Genomic DNA, 17,757 nt, shown 5'->3' with positions numbered 1-17,757 from the left:
AGATTCTGACAGAAAACGCGCTGCGCAACTCAGAAACGCGTGAATGCGTTGATGGGTTCTACATGGTTTCTGAATAAAGCGTGTGAGTCGCGGCGCGTGCAGGTGGCTTCTCATCAGAGCAATGCGCAGTCTGGGCAACTACGATGTCTGCTCTCCGATACAGTGTGAAGAGGTGGTCTCTTCCTGCCTGCCATCGACTATTGCAAATTTGGGTGATATAAAAACAGAAAAGTTTCTTACCTCTGTCAGTGTCTTCTCTGAAAAGATTCCGCTGTTTGTTTAGCTGCCTATCCGCTTTACTACACTGTGGGATCAGGGAGAGATACAGAATGAGGATGGGAGGGGGAGTGAGAGAGTGAAGATCGGGGTAGACCTCTCTACACTGGGATGATGCCACTCCTGCGTGATCCCAGCCGCAATATGCAGCCACCCGTTATGTTAGACGAAGATGCCATCACTTTTTATTTAAAGATCATCTGCCCCCACCTCCCTACTATCCACCTTCTCACCTAATGTGTTTTACAGTATATCATATTGTAGGAGCTGCTCTAAATTGTCTTTTGTTATGTGCTAATATTTATTTATTTATTTATTTTATTTTTTATTGCTTGAGGCACCATTTGAGGTTCCTCAAAGTCCATGACTGGTGAAAACTTCTAAAGAAATTCCAGGTAGCCCTTCAAAATGGTCAGTTCTCGCAGGAACTTACAAAATAGATCGCTTATATGTGACCCTGGATCACAAAACCAGTCTTATGTTGCACGGGTATATTTGTGGCAATAGCCAACAAAACATTGTATGGGTCAAAATTATAGATTTTTCTTTTATGCCAAAAATCATTAGGATATTAAGATCATGTTCCATGAAGATATTTTGTAAATTTCCCACCTTAAATATATAAAACATTTATTTTTGTGAATGGATGCAGCACTATCGCCAATAGAAATGGACAACTTTAAAGGCGATTTTCTCAATGTTTCGATTTTTCTGTACCCTCAGATTCCAGATTTTCAAATAGTTGTATCTCAGCCAAATATTGTCCTATCCTAACAAACCATACATCAAAGGAAATATTATGTATTCAGCTTTCAGATGATGTATAAATCTCAATTTTAAAAAAATTACACATAAGAAGTTTTGTGGTCCAGGGTCACATATGGTTAGTTCATCCCAAAAAAAAAAAAAAAAAAAAAACTGTTTTCAAATACTCACCATCACGTCGTTCCAAACCGTAAGTCTTTCGTTTATCTTCAAAACTCAAAGATCTTTCTGTCCTTCAATTGACAGTCCACCAACTACTTTGTCACTTCAAGAAGTTCACAAAGAGATCCATATGAATCGGGCGTCCAAATTTTCGGAAGAAATTCAATAGCTTTATACAATGATGAACAGTTTAAATTTAGGCTTTTATTCAAATATAAAAAGCTGAACCGTACATGCTTGACGCAAAAGAACAAATCTAATTGGTTATTGCGGAAGCTCAAACGTGCTGCTTAGCATGAACCTTGTTGATTCTCGCATGTCAAGCGAACATGCTCGAGCTTCCGTTTATCATATATATTTATTACATGGCTTGCTTGAATTCTAATGTAGAATGCAGTCTGTTATTTCTTGATAATAACAGACCGCTGCTAAGTATAACACACCGTTGCCATGAAAAAAAGAGTGTTGCTATGGACGCAGGATTCTAACCGTAGAGACGGAACGGACTATTTTCTTTAGCGGAAGCAATACAAATGAATAAAAAGTTTTTAAATCAATAAACTCCTTTTTAAATCAATATTTTGTGTCAAATTATTGATTTATTTGGTAGGTAGCCATGTAATAAGTGGGATAATGTAGGTCCTTGAGGCTTTCACGTCGGGTCGGGGTCCTGATCAGCCTGTCCTGGTTGTATTCGCTATAACAACCGTCATTATCCCTTACAGAACTGCCTTAATTCTACGTGGCATTGATTCAACAAGGTGCTGAAAGCATTCTTTAGAAATGTTGGCCCATATTGATAGGATAGCATCTTGCAGTTGATGGAGATTTGTGGGATGCACATCCAGGGCACGAAGCTCCCGTTCCACCACATCCCAAAGATGCTCTATTGGGTTGAGATCTGGTGACTGTGGGGGCCATTTTAGTACAGTGAACTCATTTGTCATGTTCAAGAAACCAATTTGAAATGATTCAACACATTCTCATACCTAAGGCATCACTTTTTGTCACTTTCAACCATGCTTCAATATCTGACGCTCAAAGCACCCTTTAGCGTCCATATGTGACGCTTCGGTTATGGGTAGGTTTAGGCGTCATGTAACTGACGCTTTCGGAAGCGTCAATATCTGACGCTCAAAGCACCCTTTAGCGTCAATATGTGACGCTTCGGTTGGGTAGGTTTAGGTCTGTGGTACGGTTATGCGTCTCATATGGACGCTAAAGGGTGCTTTGAGCGTCAGATATTGAAGCATGGTCGAAAGTGACGCCTTGGGTATGAGAACGGGTTGAATGATTCGAGCTTTGTGACATGGTGCATTATCCTGCTGGAAGTAGCCATCAGAGGATGGGTACATGGTGGTCATAAAGGGATGGACATGGTCAGAAACAATGCTCAGGTAGGCCGTGGCATTTAAACGATGCCCAGTTGGCACTAAGGGGCCTAAAGTGTGCCAAGAAAACATCCCCCACACCATTACACCACCACCACCAGCCTGCACAGTGGTAACAAGGCATGATGGATCCATGTTCTCATTCTGTTTACGCCAAATTCTGACTCTACCATCTGAATGTTTTAACAGAAATCGAGACTCATCAGACCAGACAACATTTTTCCAGTCTTCAACTGTCCAATTTTGGTGAGCTCGTGCAAATTGTAGCCTCTTTTTCCTATTTGTAGTGGAGATGAGTGGTACCCGGTGGGGTCTTCTGCTGTTGTAGCCCATCCGCCTCAAGGTTGTGCGTGTTGTGGCTTCACAAATGCTTTGCTGCATACCTCGGTTGTAACGAGTGGTTATTTCAGTCAAAGTTGCTCTTCTATCAGCTTGAATCAGTCGGCCCATTCTCCTCTGACCTCTAGCATCAACAAGGCATTTTCGCCCACAGGACTGCCGCATACTGGATGTTTTTCCCTTTTCACACCATTCTTTGTAAACCCTAGAAATGGTTGTGCGTGAAAATCCCAGTAACTGAGCAGATTGTGAAATACTCAGACCAGCCCGTCTGGCACCAACAACCACGCCACGCTCAAAATTGCTTAAATCACCTTTCTTTCCCATTCTGACATTCAGTTTGGAGTTCAGGAGATTGTCTTGACCAGGACCACACGCCTAAATGCATTGAAGCAACTGCCATGTGATTGGTTGATTAGATAATTGCATTAATGAGAAATTGAACAGGTGTTCCTAATAATCCTTTAGGTGAGTGTATATATACCCACTCTTAATATCAAACGCTTATATGCTTATTTTGAGCATAGCTGAGCCTTTCAGCATTCTTTACTGACTATGTCCATCACAGCTTCAAAAATGGTTGACAAAATATTCTGGTAGAAAATATACGCATTATGCCATGTGCAGTGTGTAACAGGTCTGCTGAGGGCTGGACTCTTAATCAAAGCATGAAGGATATGGAGAAGAACACAGTTGTTGTAGTATAGTTCACCCACACTCAAAAAAAGGTTCCTTTTCTTTTTACCTAAAGAACCTTTCAGTGAACACAGATAACCATTTTTTGCCCCAATTTACAGTCTGGACAAGGTGACTCTAGTTGCCGAAAGTCAGAGCCAGTCTGTAGATTTGAGTTTACAGATTTCACAGAAAATTATGTGTGTAATGGTCACAGACTCCAATTATTTAACTTCAAAGCTTGATTCCATCAAACATGTTTGACATTTTGAGCCGATTTCAGAACTTATTGTTTTAATTTGTCATGAGTCTCCTAGCAACAAAGCAATGGTTTCTACATTTTGTTGAAAGTCTGATAGTGTTTTAGTGTCATTTAGTGTATGATGCCCAGGTTTTCCTCTGTAACTATTTAAAAGATCGGCAAGTGTATGATGCCTAGTATTTTAAAATCTTTTCAGATTTTAAAAGTTGTGTAGTGTTCCAGCCTTTAGAAAACATTTTAATAACCTCAAGGACCTCTTTTTCACTTTAAAGAACCTTTTGTGCAATGCAGGATGGAAGGGTTTCATGGATGTTAAATGTTTTTCAGCGAACCAATAATAAACTACCTTTATTTTTAAATAAGGAAAATTCTGTGATCACTTCTTATTCCGAACCTGTATTACTTTCTTCTGAGTTACTTTCTTCTATGAAATACAAAATATATTCTGAAGAATGAATAAACTGATTATGTCCAAACAATAAAACAAACCAAACCAAAAAAACAACAACAGCACTGATAAAAAAAAAAAAAAAAAAAAAAAAAAAACACCATACATACAGGTTTTGACCGACATGAGGGTGAGGAAATGATTTTTGGGTGAACTATCCCTTTAAAAAATTGTGCCTTGAGTCTGTGTAAGAAATGTTAAAAGTAGGGTAAAGCAATTTTCAGAGCCGCTAGCAATAGCGAGCTAGCTTTGAAAGCATGAGATCCCACCCTCCCTTCAGAGTGTCTTCAAAGCCACGTCTCCTTCAAACACATGAACGCGTGCATCAGGGAGCAAACAAAAGCGTCCTCGAGAGACGGCGTTAAACTACCTCATGTCTCGAAGCACATATACTACAATAATAACAAACATAAACAACTTAAAAGCAACTGACCTGTACCACCTGACTGCTGCAGTTTCAGCGTTGATAGTGTTGCCATTGAAATGCATAAATTCGAATCACGAACCGCTCAGAGTATACCTTCACAGATTTCCATTTCTTCCAAATTTCTGTAGTTGGCGTGAACGCAGCATAAGCTCATTGTTTTGGTTTAGGTAGGAAGGAACTGGTTAAAGGTGGCTGCTATTTGTTTGTGGTGCTCGGTGACTGACGTCTGTGTAACTCTGCATAGAATGAAACGCGCTGATAAAGTGTGATGTCTGCACAGGTGCGCGGAGGTATGGAATTGCATACGCTGACAGGCCTTCCACTGACGATACACATACAAATGCATTTAGACCACTTAACTTAGTGATTGCTATCAGGATGTGAAGAGACTTTTAACCAGCATAAAAAAAAAATAATAATAATAATTCTGGAACAAATCGCCCACCCTGCCTTTACATGTTAAAGGCAGGGTGGGCGATTTGTTCCAGAATTTTTTATTGGTGCATAAGATGAATAGAAAAAGATACAGAGAGTTGGATGCACTATAAAGCTGACTTGTAAAACCATCCAAGATGAGAATAACACATTTGCTCACACTGTTGGCAGAGCTATGACTGTAGGTTCTGTATAAGCCACATTTTTCCCCATCCAACTCGCTAAATCCAATGAAGAAATGTGAACGTGTTTACTAAATAGCAACCCCCAGCCTCCCCAACTCACGACTCAAGTGCTGCAGCTGTGTTCCCATGGCAACGTGCCGCAGAAGTGAGACAAGCAATGAGCCAAGGTAGAGCAAAAAGATACAGTGTGTGACACTGTTTAAAAAAGGCATCTTTCCTCTTATCTCACGCTCCCGTTCCATCCCTCCATTACTGTCACTCTCTAGTCTCTCACGTCCATCTGTCGGAGCGACGGAGGCTCAGACAACAGTGTTTTCATAACTGGCGGTCAAACTATGTTTAAAACGGGCCCGCAAAATAGCTACTAAAAAAACGTACGATACTGACGTTATGTATGGAGGTTTTATTTGTGTTGAGCGAGAAGTGACGAGAGGACTCTTAAGGAGAAAGAGCATCATGTTTTTGTCTCTCACAGAGGAACTTTGAAATTCACTTTGAAAATAGAGACCAGGGTAGAGGAGAACAGATGAATAAATTATGGCGTGAATAAATGAACACATGCTGAGATGAGTGGAAATGGATCTATAGTTAGCAGATTTCTAGAGGTTAACAGAGTCTGATAAGGTTAACCCATAAGTTTAATTTGTTCCTCATTCCACTGCATGTTTCTTCAAGCAGCTTTAGCGTCACGAAGTTTCAATGTACACGTGCTGCCATCAAGTGGTGAGCAGAAGTAATCAATCAATCAGTCTTTACATTGTGATATGGTTTCCCTAAACTGAAGCGATTTCCATCTTTGCCCCTGCCATCTGTCAGTGGACGACTCTTTTCTCCAGACAATCTGTGCTCAAGCTGTGAATTAACTATGGATGTCATTTTCAGCACGCAAACAGCCACACGGCAGCTGCCGTCAGTGGTGACAAATCTACTGTAAGTGTTTTCTGCAGATGCTGAACACATCGAAATGTTGTAGGTTGCTTCTCACATGCAAATGTAGCAGACGCATAGCATAAGTAATTAATGGGTGAAATATTAATAGTAACATAAATACACAAAACTAAAATAGTGAGTGAGTAGCCTAGCCTAAATCAAGTGTGCTATCACACATTAACACATTTTATGCAACAAAAACGTCCATGTTGCTCAGCAAGTATTTAATGTAGTACATAATTAGGATATAATACAATGGCTAAATGCAATAGGATGCAGTCTGAAATAAATAACAACTTGAGTTAGACACGTATGGCCTATGATGCTCAGTGTGACTAACTCTGTAAGAGGCTTTAGCCTACACAACATCTAGTAAATGAAAAGTAAAAATTAGACTCTTAAGTTGTCAAATATTGGAATTCAGAAGATTCAGAGACTAATATAAATGTGGTTAGATGAACTTCTCAAAGGAGAAAATAAAACGTTCTGCACCCTGAGATACTGTAATAATGCCACTAGAGGGCAGTGCTCCTTTTTGTTTGAATATTCCAATGTATACATTTCACACCGGGACTTTTCACAAAAGGTACAACATGGAAACTCTTAGTCTTAACCCTTTCATGCATGAATTATGATAACCTCAGTCAGGATTTTTTTCCTATGTGTTTTTATTGCTCTTAGGGCATGAAAAACAAGAATTGATTGTTGTTTTATTTTTTTTACAATTTTTTCAAAGAGATCTTCAGATGTCCACTTGAGTGGACAGCATGCGGTTATGGTTTAAACTGAAGATATACTGTATTAAATATAAGACAATAATAAAACAGATAAAGTATGTGAATTTAACAAACTAATCAATACAATTATATCAAATCATGTGAAAACTATAAAATATATACAAAAAATATAAATGCAAAATATTGCAAAGGCTTCATACAAGTTGCACTTCGCGTATCTTTGATATCAGAACATGAGGACATGATTCCATCAGAATTTTCTACAGTCTGTCAAGGTACAACTGTGGAAACCACTCAGATGCTCCCTCCAGTGCACCAGAGTATGGAGATTTGCCCTTATTAGCTGATAATTCTGATTATATTCAAGATGGACATGCACATTTCTATCATAGCCCTCCTCTGAGAAAACCTAGCGATGCGTTTTGTCAATCTCATCTGAAATGATCAGTGTTGGGGGTAACGCATTACAAGTAACATGCATAACCCACTCAGATTACTTTTTTATGTTAAGAGTAATGTATTGTAACATGCATTACCTAATCAGATTACTTTTTGATGTAACGAGTAAAGAAACGCATTACAATAACGCACATTACATAATCAGATTACTTTTTGATGTTATGAGTAAGGAAACGCATAACAAGTAACATGCATTATAAAATCAGATTACTTTTTGATCTAACAAGTAAAGTAATGCATTACACGTGTCATACATTATGTAATCACATGACTTTTTTCGATGTCAATGAAAATTACATTCTAATAATACAAATACACTTATTTACAGTAAAAAAAAGTCACTGCAGATTAAGTTTTTAAGTTTTAAGTTTCAAAAACAATATTCACATTATAATTATGAATTGTACCTGAAATATAGCAGTTGATGCATGACGTCCACTACAGTGGACATGTGATTAATCAGAGTTTTCTCTCAATCTAAAATCAAAACTTGGAAAATTTTACTGTGATATGACTCATTAGATATTGCTTGATGCTGCAATATTTTTTTTACCTACAAGAGTCTCCTAGGATAGAAGGAAAGGGTGGATATTCCGGAGCAACTTGGCATGTCTGACTGACCCTTGGCCATCTTGGTTTGGAGGGGGAAAAAATCGAAACACAAAGGCTTGCCACTTGGTTGCAATTTATAGGATGATGCACCAGGGTCCAATGAAGAGATTGATGTGCAACTAAATGCTTTTTTAATAGCTGTCCACTGTAGTGACCACTGTGTGTGAAAGGGTTAAAAGAATATTTAAAAAACAAAAACGAATTGTCAGACACATTTTGAACATGGCTATATGTCCAAAAAAGGCCAGGCCAGTTTGATTAAATTGAACAGTACATAGGCCTATTGATAATTACATTTTTACAAATTGTTATCTTAATCTAAGTTAAGATGTCACTTAGTATGAGCTAGTTTGCGACCAAATGTTAGTTTAAGTTATTGATACATTCAACAACTCATAAAAGCTAAATATAATTTTTTATTTAATTGGCAATAAAAATGTTCATATTTTAAAATAGTTCTTATTATAATGAATTTAATATCAATTCAACACGTTTATTCTGCTTATGTGCCAGCCAATAATGTTTTTTTTATGATAATGGATAATGCGTAAATATTAACGTAATAAAAGACATAGGAGTCAAATTACATTAGTTCAAGTCAAGCACTATATATATATATATATATATATATATATATATATATATATATATATATATATATATATATATATATATATATATTACACACCATTCTGGGCCTGGTTTAGTGCTCCTGTTGAGATGGACGAAAAGGTGTAACCAAAAAAGATTTGCAGTGTAATAATAATAAACATAAACAAACCAATCTGGCAACCAGTGTTTTCACTTTCAATAATTCGTGACTACGGAAGCCCGTGCGCACGTTTCCGGACACAAAAATGCAATTGGAAATGTAGCTCACCGGGGTAATGTAAGGACATCTATAGGGTCAGCATGTGACGTCACGCGTTCGTATAGTTTTCCCTGTGGTTTAAAACACATAGATTTACGCGACGGTGCGGGCCATTTTTACATGGATTATTCGAGCCAACAGTGAGTATTTCATGCTTCCCATATTCAATTTCTTGATAAGCATTTCAAATCAATAATCGGCCACACATACCTCATTTGAATATGTTTAGGGATTATTTTATATCGGGCTGTTAAAATGAAACATACAGGAATTTTGGATCTTACTCTAATTAAATATGCGAGAAATATTTAAAAGCAAATGCGCCGAACTTAAAAGTTAGCCATTTCAGGACGCAGTAAAACTCCCCAACCCTAAACGTTGCTTCAATATAAGCAAACTTTATTTGCTGTCAACGTTCCCTCGCGGTGTGCTGCCGCTGTTCTGAGTTCATGGCGTTCTCTGCGAGCTCTACATTGGAGATCTGTGTGGCGAGACGTAGCAGAGGCATGGCCTACTTTTTGCGCACGTATGGAAACGAGGCGGTGGCTCTTTTCGCTGTTGCTGTGCCAGCCTATGCGCAAATACATCTCGACGCTGGATAGGTCTCCTGGCATTGAGGCTGCGCCTGTGATGATCATGCGATTGAGTGACGATGGGGAGTCATGTCTAGTCTATGCATGATCAGTGGCTCTGCGCTCCGGATCCCGCTGGAAAAAGAGTTCGCGCTCGATGGCTCTGCGATCGACTTCGCGCCTATGCCCACAATGAATGGCTGTTTCCAGCGCGAGACAGACGAGGCGAGAGAGTGAAGGAGAGCGAGCGCGTCGGACTCCATTGAAACACTTTGAAACGGCCTCCAGCTAGGGGTGAGTATCCCGCCTTCGAAGCCCCGCAGCAGGTCATGTGAGGCTGCGTGACACGCGAGGACGGCGCGCGAGCGGCTGTCCTGGCATTTTGGCTGAAATCCGATGGCGCTGAGATGTTTGGGGGGCATTGTTTTGGGGAAGGTGTGCGGTGGGGGATGGGCACAGACTAATGGTACCAACAAAAAGTTTAACCACTTCACCGACCTCACTGACATGGCTGAACGCTCGTGCTGGCAGATGTTCCGGAGTCAGATCTGGCTTATTTAAAAACCTGATTTCCGGGATCTCTTTAATCTGTTAACCGAAAGGCTCGTATTTGTGCATTTAGTTTGAAGATACCACTTTGAGCGTGATTGATGTTGTTGTGGTGGCGACGCCGAGTTGTTCAATCATTTTCTTATTGGCGGAGTCTAGCTGACCCCCCCTGCTGTCAGCGCTGGTTCAGTCTGGCTCGCCCCCAGTTCGTGCATTTGTCCCGGGATGACCTGTTGATGTCTGTGAAATAAGATAAGGTGGGGTATCCGAACTAGCGCGCAAATCGCCATGGAACATTAACTTTGAAATTCCGTGGGCTGAAAAGTATGCACTTGGGTATTTGAGGATGCTAGCAGCCGGCTCCTCATTCAGTCGTTAGAGATTGTTGAGTGTTGCCGTTGTAATTGAGTGGGGTGGAGAACGGGGCGAACCCTCGTTTCAGCGGTGCCGCGCACGAGACGGACCCGTCTAGGCCCGAGGATGTAGGCACGCTCGCTCTCGGTGCGGTGCATTGGCAAAGACGGGACAAGAGCGGCAAACTTGCTCGTTTCGCGCGGCCCTCTGTGCGTCGCGGCGTTTCCCCCCACTGCGTTATTGCTCGCTCGCATGTAGGTGCTGCATTTCTCACAGAGTGGCTCATAGTGGGCGCCTTTGCCATCGTTCTTCACCCCCCTTCTCGGCCCGTGCCAGTGGAGAACTCCGGACGGACGGGCAGATTGACTGACTGACACACGGTTAGCCTGCCGCCGACACAGCCTCTTAACACTGCTGTACTGGCAGGGCTGTTTGCAAAGGTTTGCTCATTATTTACTTATATTCTACTTCATTGTTCAGCATTGTTGAATTAGTGTTAGTTTATGCACCGGCTTGACAGTGTTAGACTGGATTCTAAAGCTGTGCTGGTTTTTTTTTTTTTTCTCGTAATGTATCAGTGGTTATCGACTGGGGTCCCGGGTCCCACTAGGGCACTTGGTAAACTTGCTAAGGGGCCCCCAATCATATTATATTTGAGTAGGGCTGCAACAAACGATTATTTTGATAATCGATTAATCTAACGATTATTAGAACGATTAATCGACTAATCGTCGATTATTTCGCCGACTAATCAGTAAGTTTGGAACGATTATTCAGCCTTTTCAATTTGTTAAAACACTGAGTTATACATATTCTAACTATAATATAAAAAAAGAAAATCACTTCAGCTTTTGAAATGGTTGGTTTAATGAACTTTGAGTCAACTAAACAGGTCATTCTCTTTAAGTTTTCAGATTTCTGTCCAACTCAAATCACACACAAATGCAAAAAGCATTGGTTAAATATTCGGTTCTCTTTCAATAAAAAAAATGAACAAAAAAAATTATCAGCTGCATTACAGACAAACTTAAACTGCAAACAATTATTATAAGAACACAATTTAAAAAAAATTGACAGCTGAGCTGACAGAGACATTCTCATTCACCTTTTAATTTACAGTATAAAAAATAACTGACATGATATTCTTCATAACATCTCTTTTGTAAGTCTTCATGAATATGGAACAAAATACAGGCAAGTGATAAGACTGTAATAACTAATAGTTACAATAATAAAAACAGCCCTGAATCCTAAGCTCGATCAAGCTTTATTCTATGCAAAAATAATCATCACATTACTGTAATTATATTATTATTGTTAATATTATTGCTATTATTAGTAGTATTGCATTCTCTAAAAAGAGATTTACTGCTAGTTATTTACGTTAGCTCCAGCTGGAGAACATTCACCTCTCACCGGCTCGTCTCGTGCCGGGTTTTTCCTCTTTAAGTGCTTTAACATTCATGTTGTGCTCCCGTGAAAAGCAAGTTACGCCTTGCATGTATTGCACACGACAGCATTCTTGGTTTGAAGTTTTGTGAAACTTTCACACACCTAAGTTAGCTAGTTCGGATTCGTTTGCACTCCGTCATAATTCGCGCTGTGTTTTCTTCTACCGCAATAGCATTTGTAACGGCTGCATTACACTCTAGCGCTACAGCGCCGTAGCGGTCAAATCGCGATATTGCAGGCCCTTACATTAGGTCACGTGGGATCAAACGACTACTCGACAACAAAGATATTTGTCGACAATTTTTTATTGTCGACGTTGTCGACAATGTCGACTAATCGTTTCAGCCCTATATTTGAGTATTATTTTAACAATAAAAATAAATAGTGTAACGCATCAAATTACTGTAATGGACAATCAGGGACTTGTCACTCAGTCATGTTTCGTGAGTGTGCAGCATATTACCTTGGTGAACAAAATGTACTTTTATTATTTGACCCTTTTCAACAATCGCTAGTGGCATTTTTTTCACTCTTTGGGGATGTTTGTCTGTTATGTTTCATCTCAAAAAGTTGTAGGCTAGTTGAGCAGAGAAGTTCTTCAGCACCGAAGAAACAGCTATTTGTATTTATTTATTCCTTCCTTAAAGAAGGCACAATGTGTTAACATGTAATCTACAAAATATTCTGATTAAACTGAGTTTTTTTACTGGTTAATTAAAGATAATAATAATAATCACAGTTAATTATTTTAATATATTTACAGCCACAGTTTCTGTTAACAAAAAGGTTACAAGCACCTTTGATTTTAGGAGATCTTGAAGTTACAAGGGTTGAGAACCACTGACATTTAGTTTGAAATCACTTTTGAAAAAAAGTAATCACTTTGTGACTGCCTAAAAGGGTCCCAGTTGACCCGAATGTACATAATAAAGTATAGAATTTGTCATTGAGAATAAATGCATGAAGTTTAATGAGTATACTTGATTATTCATTACTAAATAAGATTGAAGTTCTAAGATTACTTTATTTTATTTAGGCCTTGGTGTTTTTAGACTCCAAAACTCAATTGGTTGCATGTTGAAAGTTTCATACATGTGAGGACAGTCTTTAAAATGTTGTGCCCCCCTCTCTCACACACCATGATAACTATACCTAAGGTGTCCCTCTCCTCCCCCACCCCAAGGGAAAGCTTCTTAAATAAACCCTGGGCCTCTCAGTGTGTATGTGTGCCACAGTTCTCTGGCCAACTGTAAACAAGCCGTTTTGTCTGATGTCTATGGCTTGTGTGTGTGCATGCAAGGGAGGGGGGAGCGAGCCTGAAGTCAGACAAAGAGGGTACTTCTTTTACCACGAACGTTCTGTGTGATCAGATCAGATTCAGTGATTTTTAATGTGATGGCTTGTGTGAGAAACATGTGCCCAGATGTTTTGCCTACCACTGTCTAATCTTAATGTGTGAAGTATATCACATCACAGTGTTATTCTGCCGTGTTGGTTTAGCTGACATGATTTAAGGGGTGTTTATACTTCACCAAATGATTGCTGAACAATAAGCCACCGTTTTTCTTTTGATGGAAAAATGTCAATCTGTACCTTCTCAGAAAGTTCTGCTACTCATTCTGCTGACTCACAAAAAATATAAAATAAAATAAGTGTATTTGTTGCTTAAAAATGTAACAGACCACAGTTTATAACTCTTCATACTTGTAAAATGTTTGGACAGCCTATTTTAAAGTAGAAAGGTCAGGTTATAATGAATTTCCCCAGCAGCACGACTGCGAGCTGTAATGATGGCTTTGCTCATGGTGTCACATTTAGCAGTAATAAGACTGACTGCAGTGTCAGTCAAAGCCCATTGTTTTCCACCCTCTTCCTCAACTATGACCTCAATCACTGGTTTAGTATCTCTCGCTCTCTCCCCCTCTCTCCCTCCTCTGATGTAGTACTGTAAAGAGTGCCATTTTATCTCTGTCTCAGCTGAATCACCATCTCATTCAGATTAGCAGTCACATCCTGCTCACAGGATTTTAGAGGAGGCTCGCCAACCCCCCTATTATTTTTCAGAGTTCGCTTGTTTTAGGCCAGTCTGCTAAAGGTGCCTACAAGCTCGTCCCTGGGGTCTTATTCATTTCACCACCTTTTAATGTATCAGTCTGTTGCCAATAACCGTTTGTGTCTCTGCAATAAATGATGTTAGATTTAGTGGATTTTACTGCTTCAAAAGCAAATGACGGTTGCAATGAGTCTTAAGGGATGAACTACTGTGCTGCTGAGAGAATGCTGCTGACAAAGATCTCTTTCTTTCTCTTCCATCTGTCTTTCCCTCCTTCTGTTCCTCTGGTGCCACTCAGATTTCTCTGGTGGTGCTGGCCATAGCGCCATGGCTCAGACCCTTCAGATGGCGATCCCAAACTTCGGCAACAATGTCCTGGAGTGTTTGAACGAGCAGCGGCTACAGGGCCTGTACTGCGACGTGTCTGTGGTGGTGAAAGGACACACCTTTAAAGCCCACCGCGCTGTGCTGGCAGCCAGCAGCTCCTACTTCCGTGACCTTTTCAACAGCAGCGCGGGCAGCAAAACCCCTACGGTGGTGGAGTTGCCCCCGGCCGTACAGCCGCAGAGCTTTCAGCAGATCCTGGCTTTCTGCTACACCGGCCGCCTCAGCATGAACGTCGGAGACCAGTTTCTGCTCATGTACACGGCTGGCTTTCTCCAGATCCAGCAGATCATGGAGAAGGGCACAGAGTTCTTCTTGAAGGTCAGCTCGCCCAGCTGCGACTCGCAGGGCCTCCATACCGAAGAAACTCCTCCATCGGAGCCTCAGAGTCCCGTCACCCAGACGGCGGCAGGGGCCTCGGCAAATGGAGGCGGCGCAGCCAGTCGGCCCACTTCCTGCTTGACCCCGTTGCCCCTGGTGTCTCGGGTGAAGACGGAGCAACCGGAGGCTTCGCCCTATTCTGTGGTGTGCGCGCCGGTGGCCAAGCGGCTCTGGGAAGGAAGCAGTCGGGAAGGCGGCGGAGGCTCGGGCACAGCCGGAGGAGGAGGGATGAGGAAGGCGGCCCGCTTTTCCCAAGAGATGGCACGTGGAAGCGCCATCCAGCAGCAAAGTAGCATGGGACTTGGTATGGGTCTAGGAATGGGCCAGGGGGGTCACAGTGGCGGCAGCAGCACCAATGGCAACGGCACGAGCAGTGCCACTCCTGAAGGCACCAGCCCCGGTACATTGAGTGCCTATGCCAGCGATTCCCCCATCTCTTACCATGACGATGAGGAAGAGGAAGAGGCGGTGGATGATGGCACTGAAGAGCAGTACAGGCAGATCTGCAACATGTACACCATGTACAGCATGTTAAACGTGGGAGCTACAGGTGAGTCCACAGCACTGCTGCATGACATGAAACGCTTACAATTATTTAGATAATTGACTCAGTCGTTATTTATAATCATTTACTCTACCTCATGTTGTTCAAACCTGTATGATGACTTTTTCTTCCATGGAAAAGAACAGGTGAAAATTTAATAATGGACTCGTAGTCTTTTCCATGCAATTGCAATGAATGCGAAATGGAGCTTTCAGACTTAAAAATGCACTATAAAAGCTGTCAATATGCCACACGATAGCTTTGTGTGAGAAATTTTCTGTTAAATAAAAAGTTTTTTTTTTTTTTTTTTCTTCAATTTCTCCATGCATACTTCATTTAATATTTACCGGTACATTTTTTGCACATTGACATTTTTAATCAAAATGTCAACTCATTCTTCCTGTGAAACGACAGGCTTGTCTCTGGTGACATATGTAGTTGATTGCAAATCCCACATCTGCGTTCAGTTCAATCAACAACCAATGGATAGAACCTAGTTCTTGCCATACATTTCCTTTTTTCGCTAATCTGTTACACTCCGATGTACATCACAATAAGGTTTAAAAGTTGTGGTTTTTTTCAACACTATTATTTATTCAGACTTTCCCTCTCGTGAGCTGTTTACAGTCGAGCTCATTGGCTCAGTCCGATTCATGAATGAATACTAACTTGGACGGGTTAAATGCAGAGGACAAATTCCGAGAATGGGTTACCATACTTGGCCTTCACATGTCACTTTCACTTTTGTTCATTTTAATTCAAGCCAATTTTGTGAACTGTATCAACCGATTCTTTGAAAAGATCTGACAAAAAATGACACAAAACGCCAGCTCCAGTCCCTGTTCATGATTGCATGGAAAGAAAACGACCAGAACATGGTTAAAATGTTGTTTTCTGTGTTCCACTGAAGAAAAAAAGAAGTCATGGAGGTTTGATGATGACAGAATTTTCATTTGAGTTTTAAAATAGCACTTCCCACACCAGCACTTCCTTTGATCCTGTATGTGTTGAAATGTATACAGGCTCCTGCTTTTTTTTTTTTTTTTGGCTTCCATTTTAAAAGTTAACTATTGTCTACTCTCTTTTGTATTTCTTAAGTAGGAATATCATCATAGCTAAATTCACACTTTTTGTTAAAATGCTTCAACTGTTTGGAGCTCATGAATATTTTATCAGAAGGTCTTATCTTCTCTCAGATGGCATGAAAACTGAATGTGTTCTGATGCCTTTGGATTTCACAGGTCTTTTATTAGTCTCGATCCCAAGAGGTCTGTATTATCTGTCTGTTTCAAAAGACCTGAGTGCTGGTTTAATCTTCACAACTGTCTAGACAGTGTGTGCCGAGATCACGTTTTGTCTTCACACTTTCTCTTCTCTCCATAAACTTCCTTTCTCATCATCTTTTTCTCTTGTCTTCAGCGGGTGAGCGTGTGGAGGCCCTCCCGGACCACTCAGAGACGCGGCCTAGGATGCGCGGCCGACAGGATCTCGCCTCTCTCCCTGCCGAGCTCATCGCTCAGATCGGCAACCGCTGTCATCCCAAACTTTACGAGGAAGGTGACCCAGCAGAGAAACTGGAGCTAGTCTCAGGTCTGAGTCTGATCATTGTACCTGTTCCTTAAGAAAACGCAACTGATGTATTATAGTGGGATAAATCATTCTTTTGTTGCTCAAGCAGTCGTCATATCACCCTGTGTGCACGGTAAGAAAACATCTGCCGAGAAAATAATATTAATCTATAGAAGAGACAAATAGGGAGTAAAACCGGCATCACACAACTGAGTCATGTTCAATAGCCCATGAAAAGCAAATGATCTCTCGCGGTGATTGATAGGTCAGCCGTGTTTGGAGAAGCCGTGTTTTGGTATTGTGGTGTAGAACAGGTTTTGTTGAGTGACTGTAAGGTAATGGAGGCTTTTATGAGTTGTAAAGCGTGGCCTTAAGTGACTCAGAGCTGTCCGACTGGAACTGTTCAGTCCACATAACAGAGGAATTCCACTTATCGCTGAAACTTTATTTAAACAGCAGTCGCATATATAAACATGCAGCTCAAAGTGCTTTACAAATACGATAAAAGAAAGCGTTCGAACAAGACCAGACATGAAGCAATATAAAGTGGAAAATGAAATGAGGAATTGAAACAAGACGAGAGGACAAACGATAAAAAGGTCTTTGGGAAAAAATGTCATCAGAAAGTCATTAAATGATGAGCAAATACGAAACGCTGGAGGAGTGAAAAGGAAAAATGGAAATGAGACAAATGTTTAATTAAGAGCATGATGGAAAATAAGCTTTTGAATGATTTTCAAATGTTGTTTTAGTAAAGCCCCCATCCCCCCCATCCAATGGAGGCAGGTTTTGTTTTTTGAATTATAATGACATGACTGTTTTGGCTTTTCATTTATAGTCCTGGAAAATTTGAAGATCAGACACATGTAACGTATAGAAACATGATTCAGTATAATGTAAATGCAATTACTCTAATGAACTTATT

General features: G+C 40.6%; 1 protein-coding gene across 5 annotated transcripts in view; it reads left to right on the top strand.

The window, feature by feature from the left end:
• The first annotated feature begins 8,903 nt into the window (after positions 1-8,903).
• The window catches only part of nacc1a (nucleus accumbens associated 1, BEN and BTB (POZ) domain containing a), a 30,276-nt gene continuing 21,422 nt past the window's right edge, over positions 8,904-17,757 (top strand). Inside the window, exons 1-3 of one of the 5 annotated variants that reach the window (XM_081383738.1) lie at positions 8,904-9,114; positions 14,253-15,269; positions 16,683-16,853. In XM_081383738.1, the coding sequence (XP_081239864.1) occupies positions 14,282-15,269; positions 16,683-16,853 (1,159 nt within the window). In that variant the 5' untranslated portion in view covers positions 8,904-9,114; positions 14,253-14,281. Of the gene's footprint in view, positions 9,115-9,590; positions 9,841-10,185; positions 10,890-14,252; positions 15,270-16,682; positions 16,854-17,757 lie in introns of those variants that run through there. The other 4 variants (XM_081383737.1, XM_081383736.1, XM_081383740.1 and 1 more) reach the window with 4 other exon arrangements.

The sequence above is a fragment of the Scardinius erythrophthalmus genome (assembly GCF_964197995.2).
Source record: "Scardinius erythrophthalmus genome assembly, chromosome: 1".
NCBI lineage: Eukaryota > Metazoa > Chordata > Actinopteri > Cypriniformes > Leuciscidae > Scardinius > Scardinius erythrophthalmus.
This window is presented reverse-complemented; position numbering and strand designations above follow the sequence as displayed.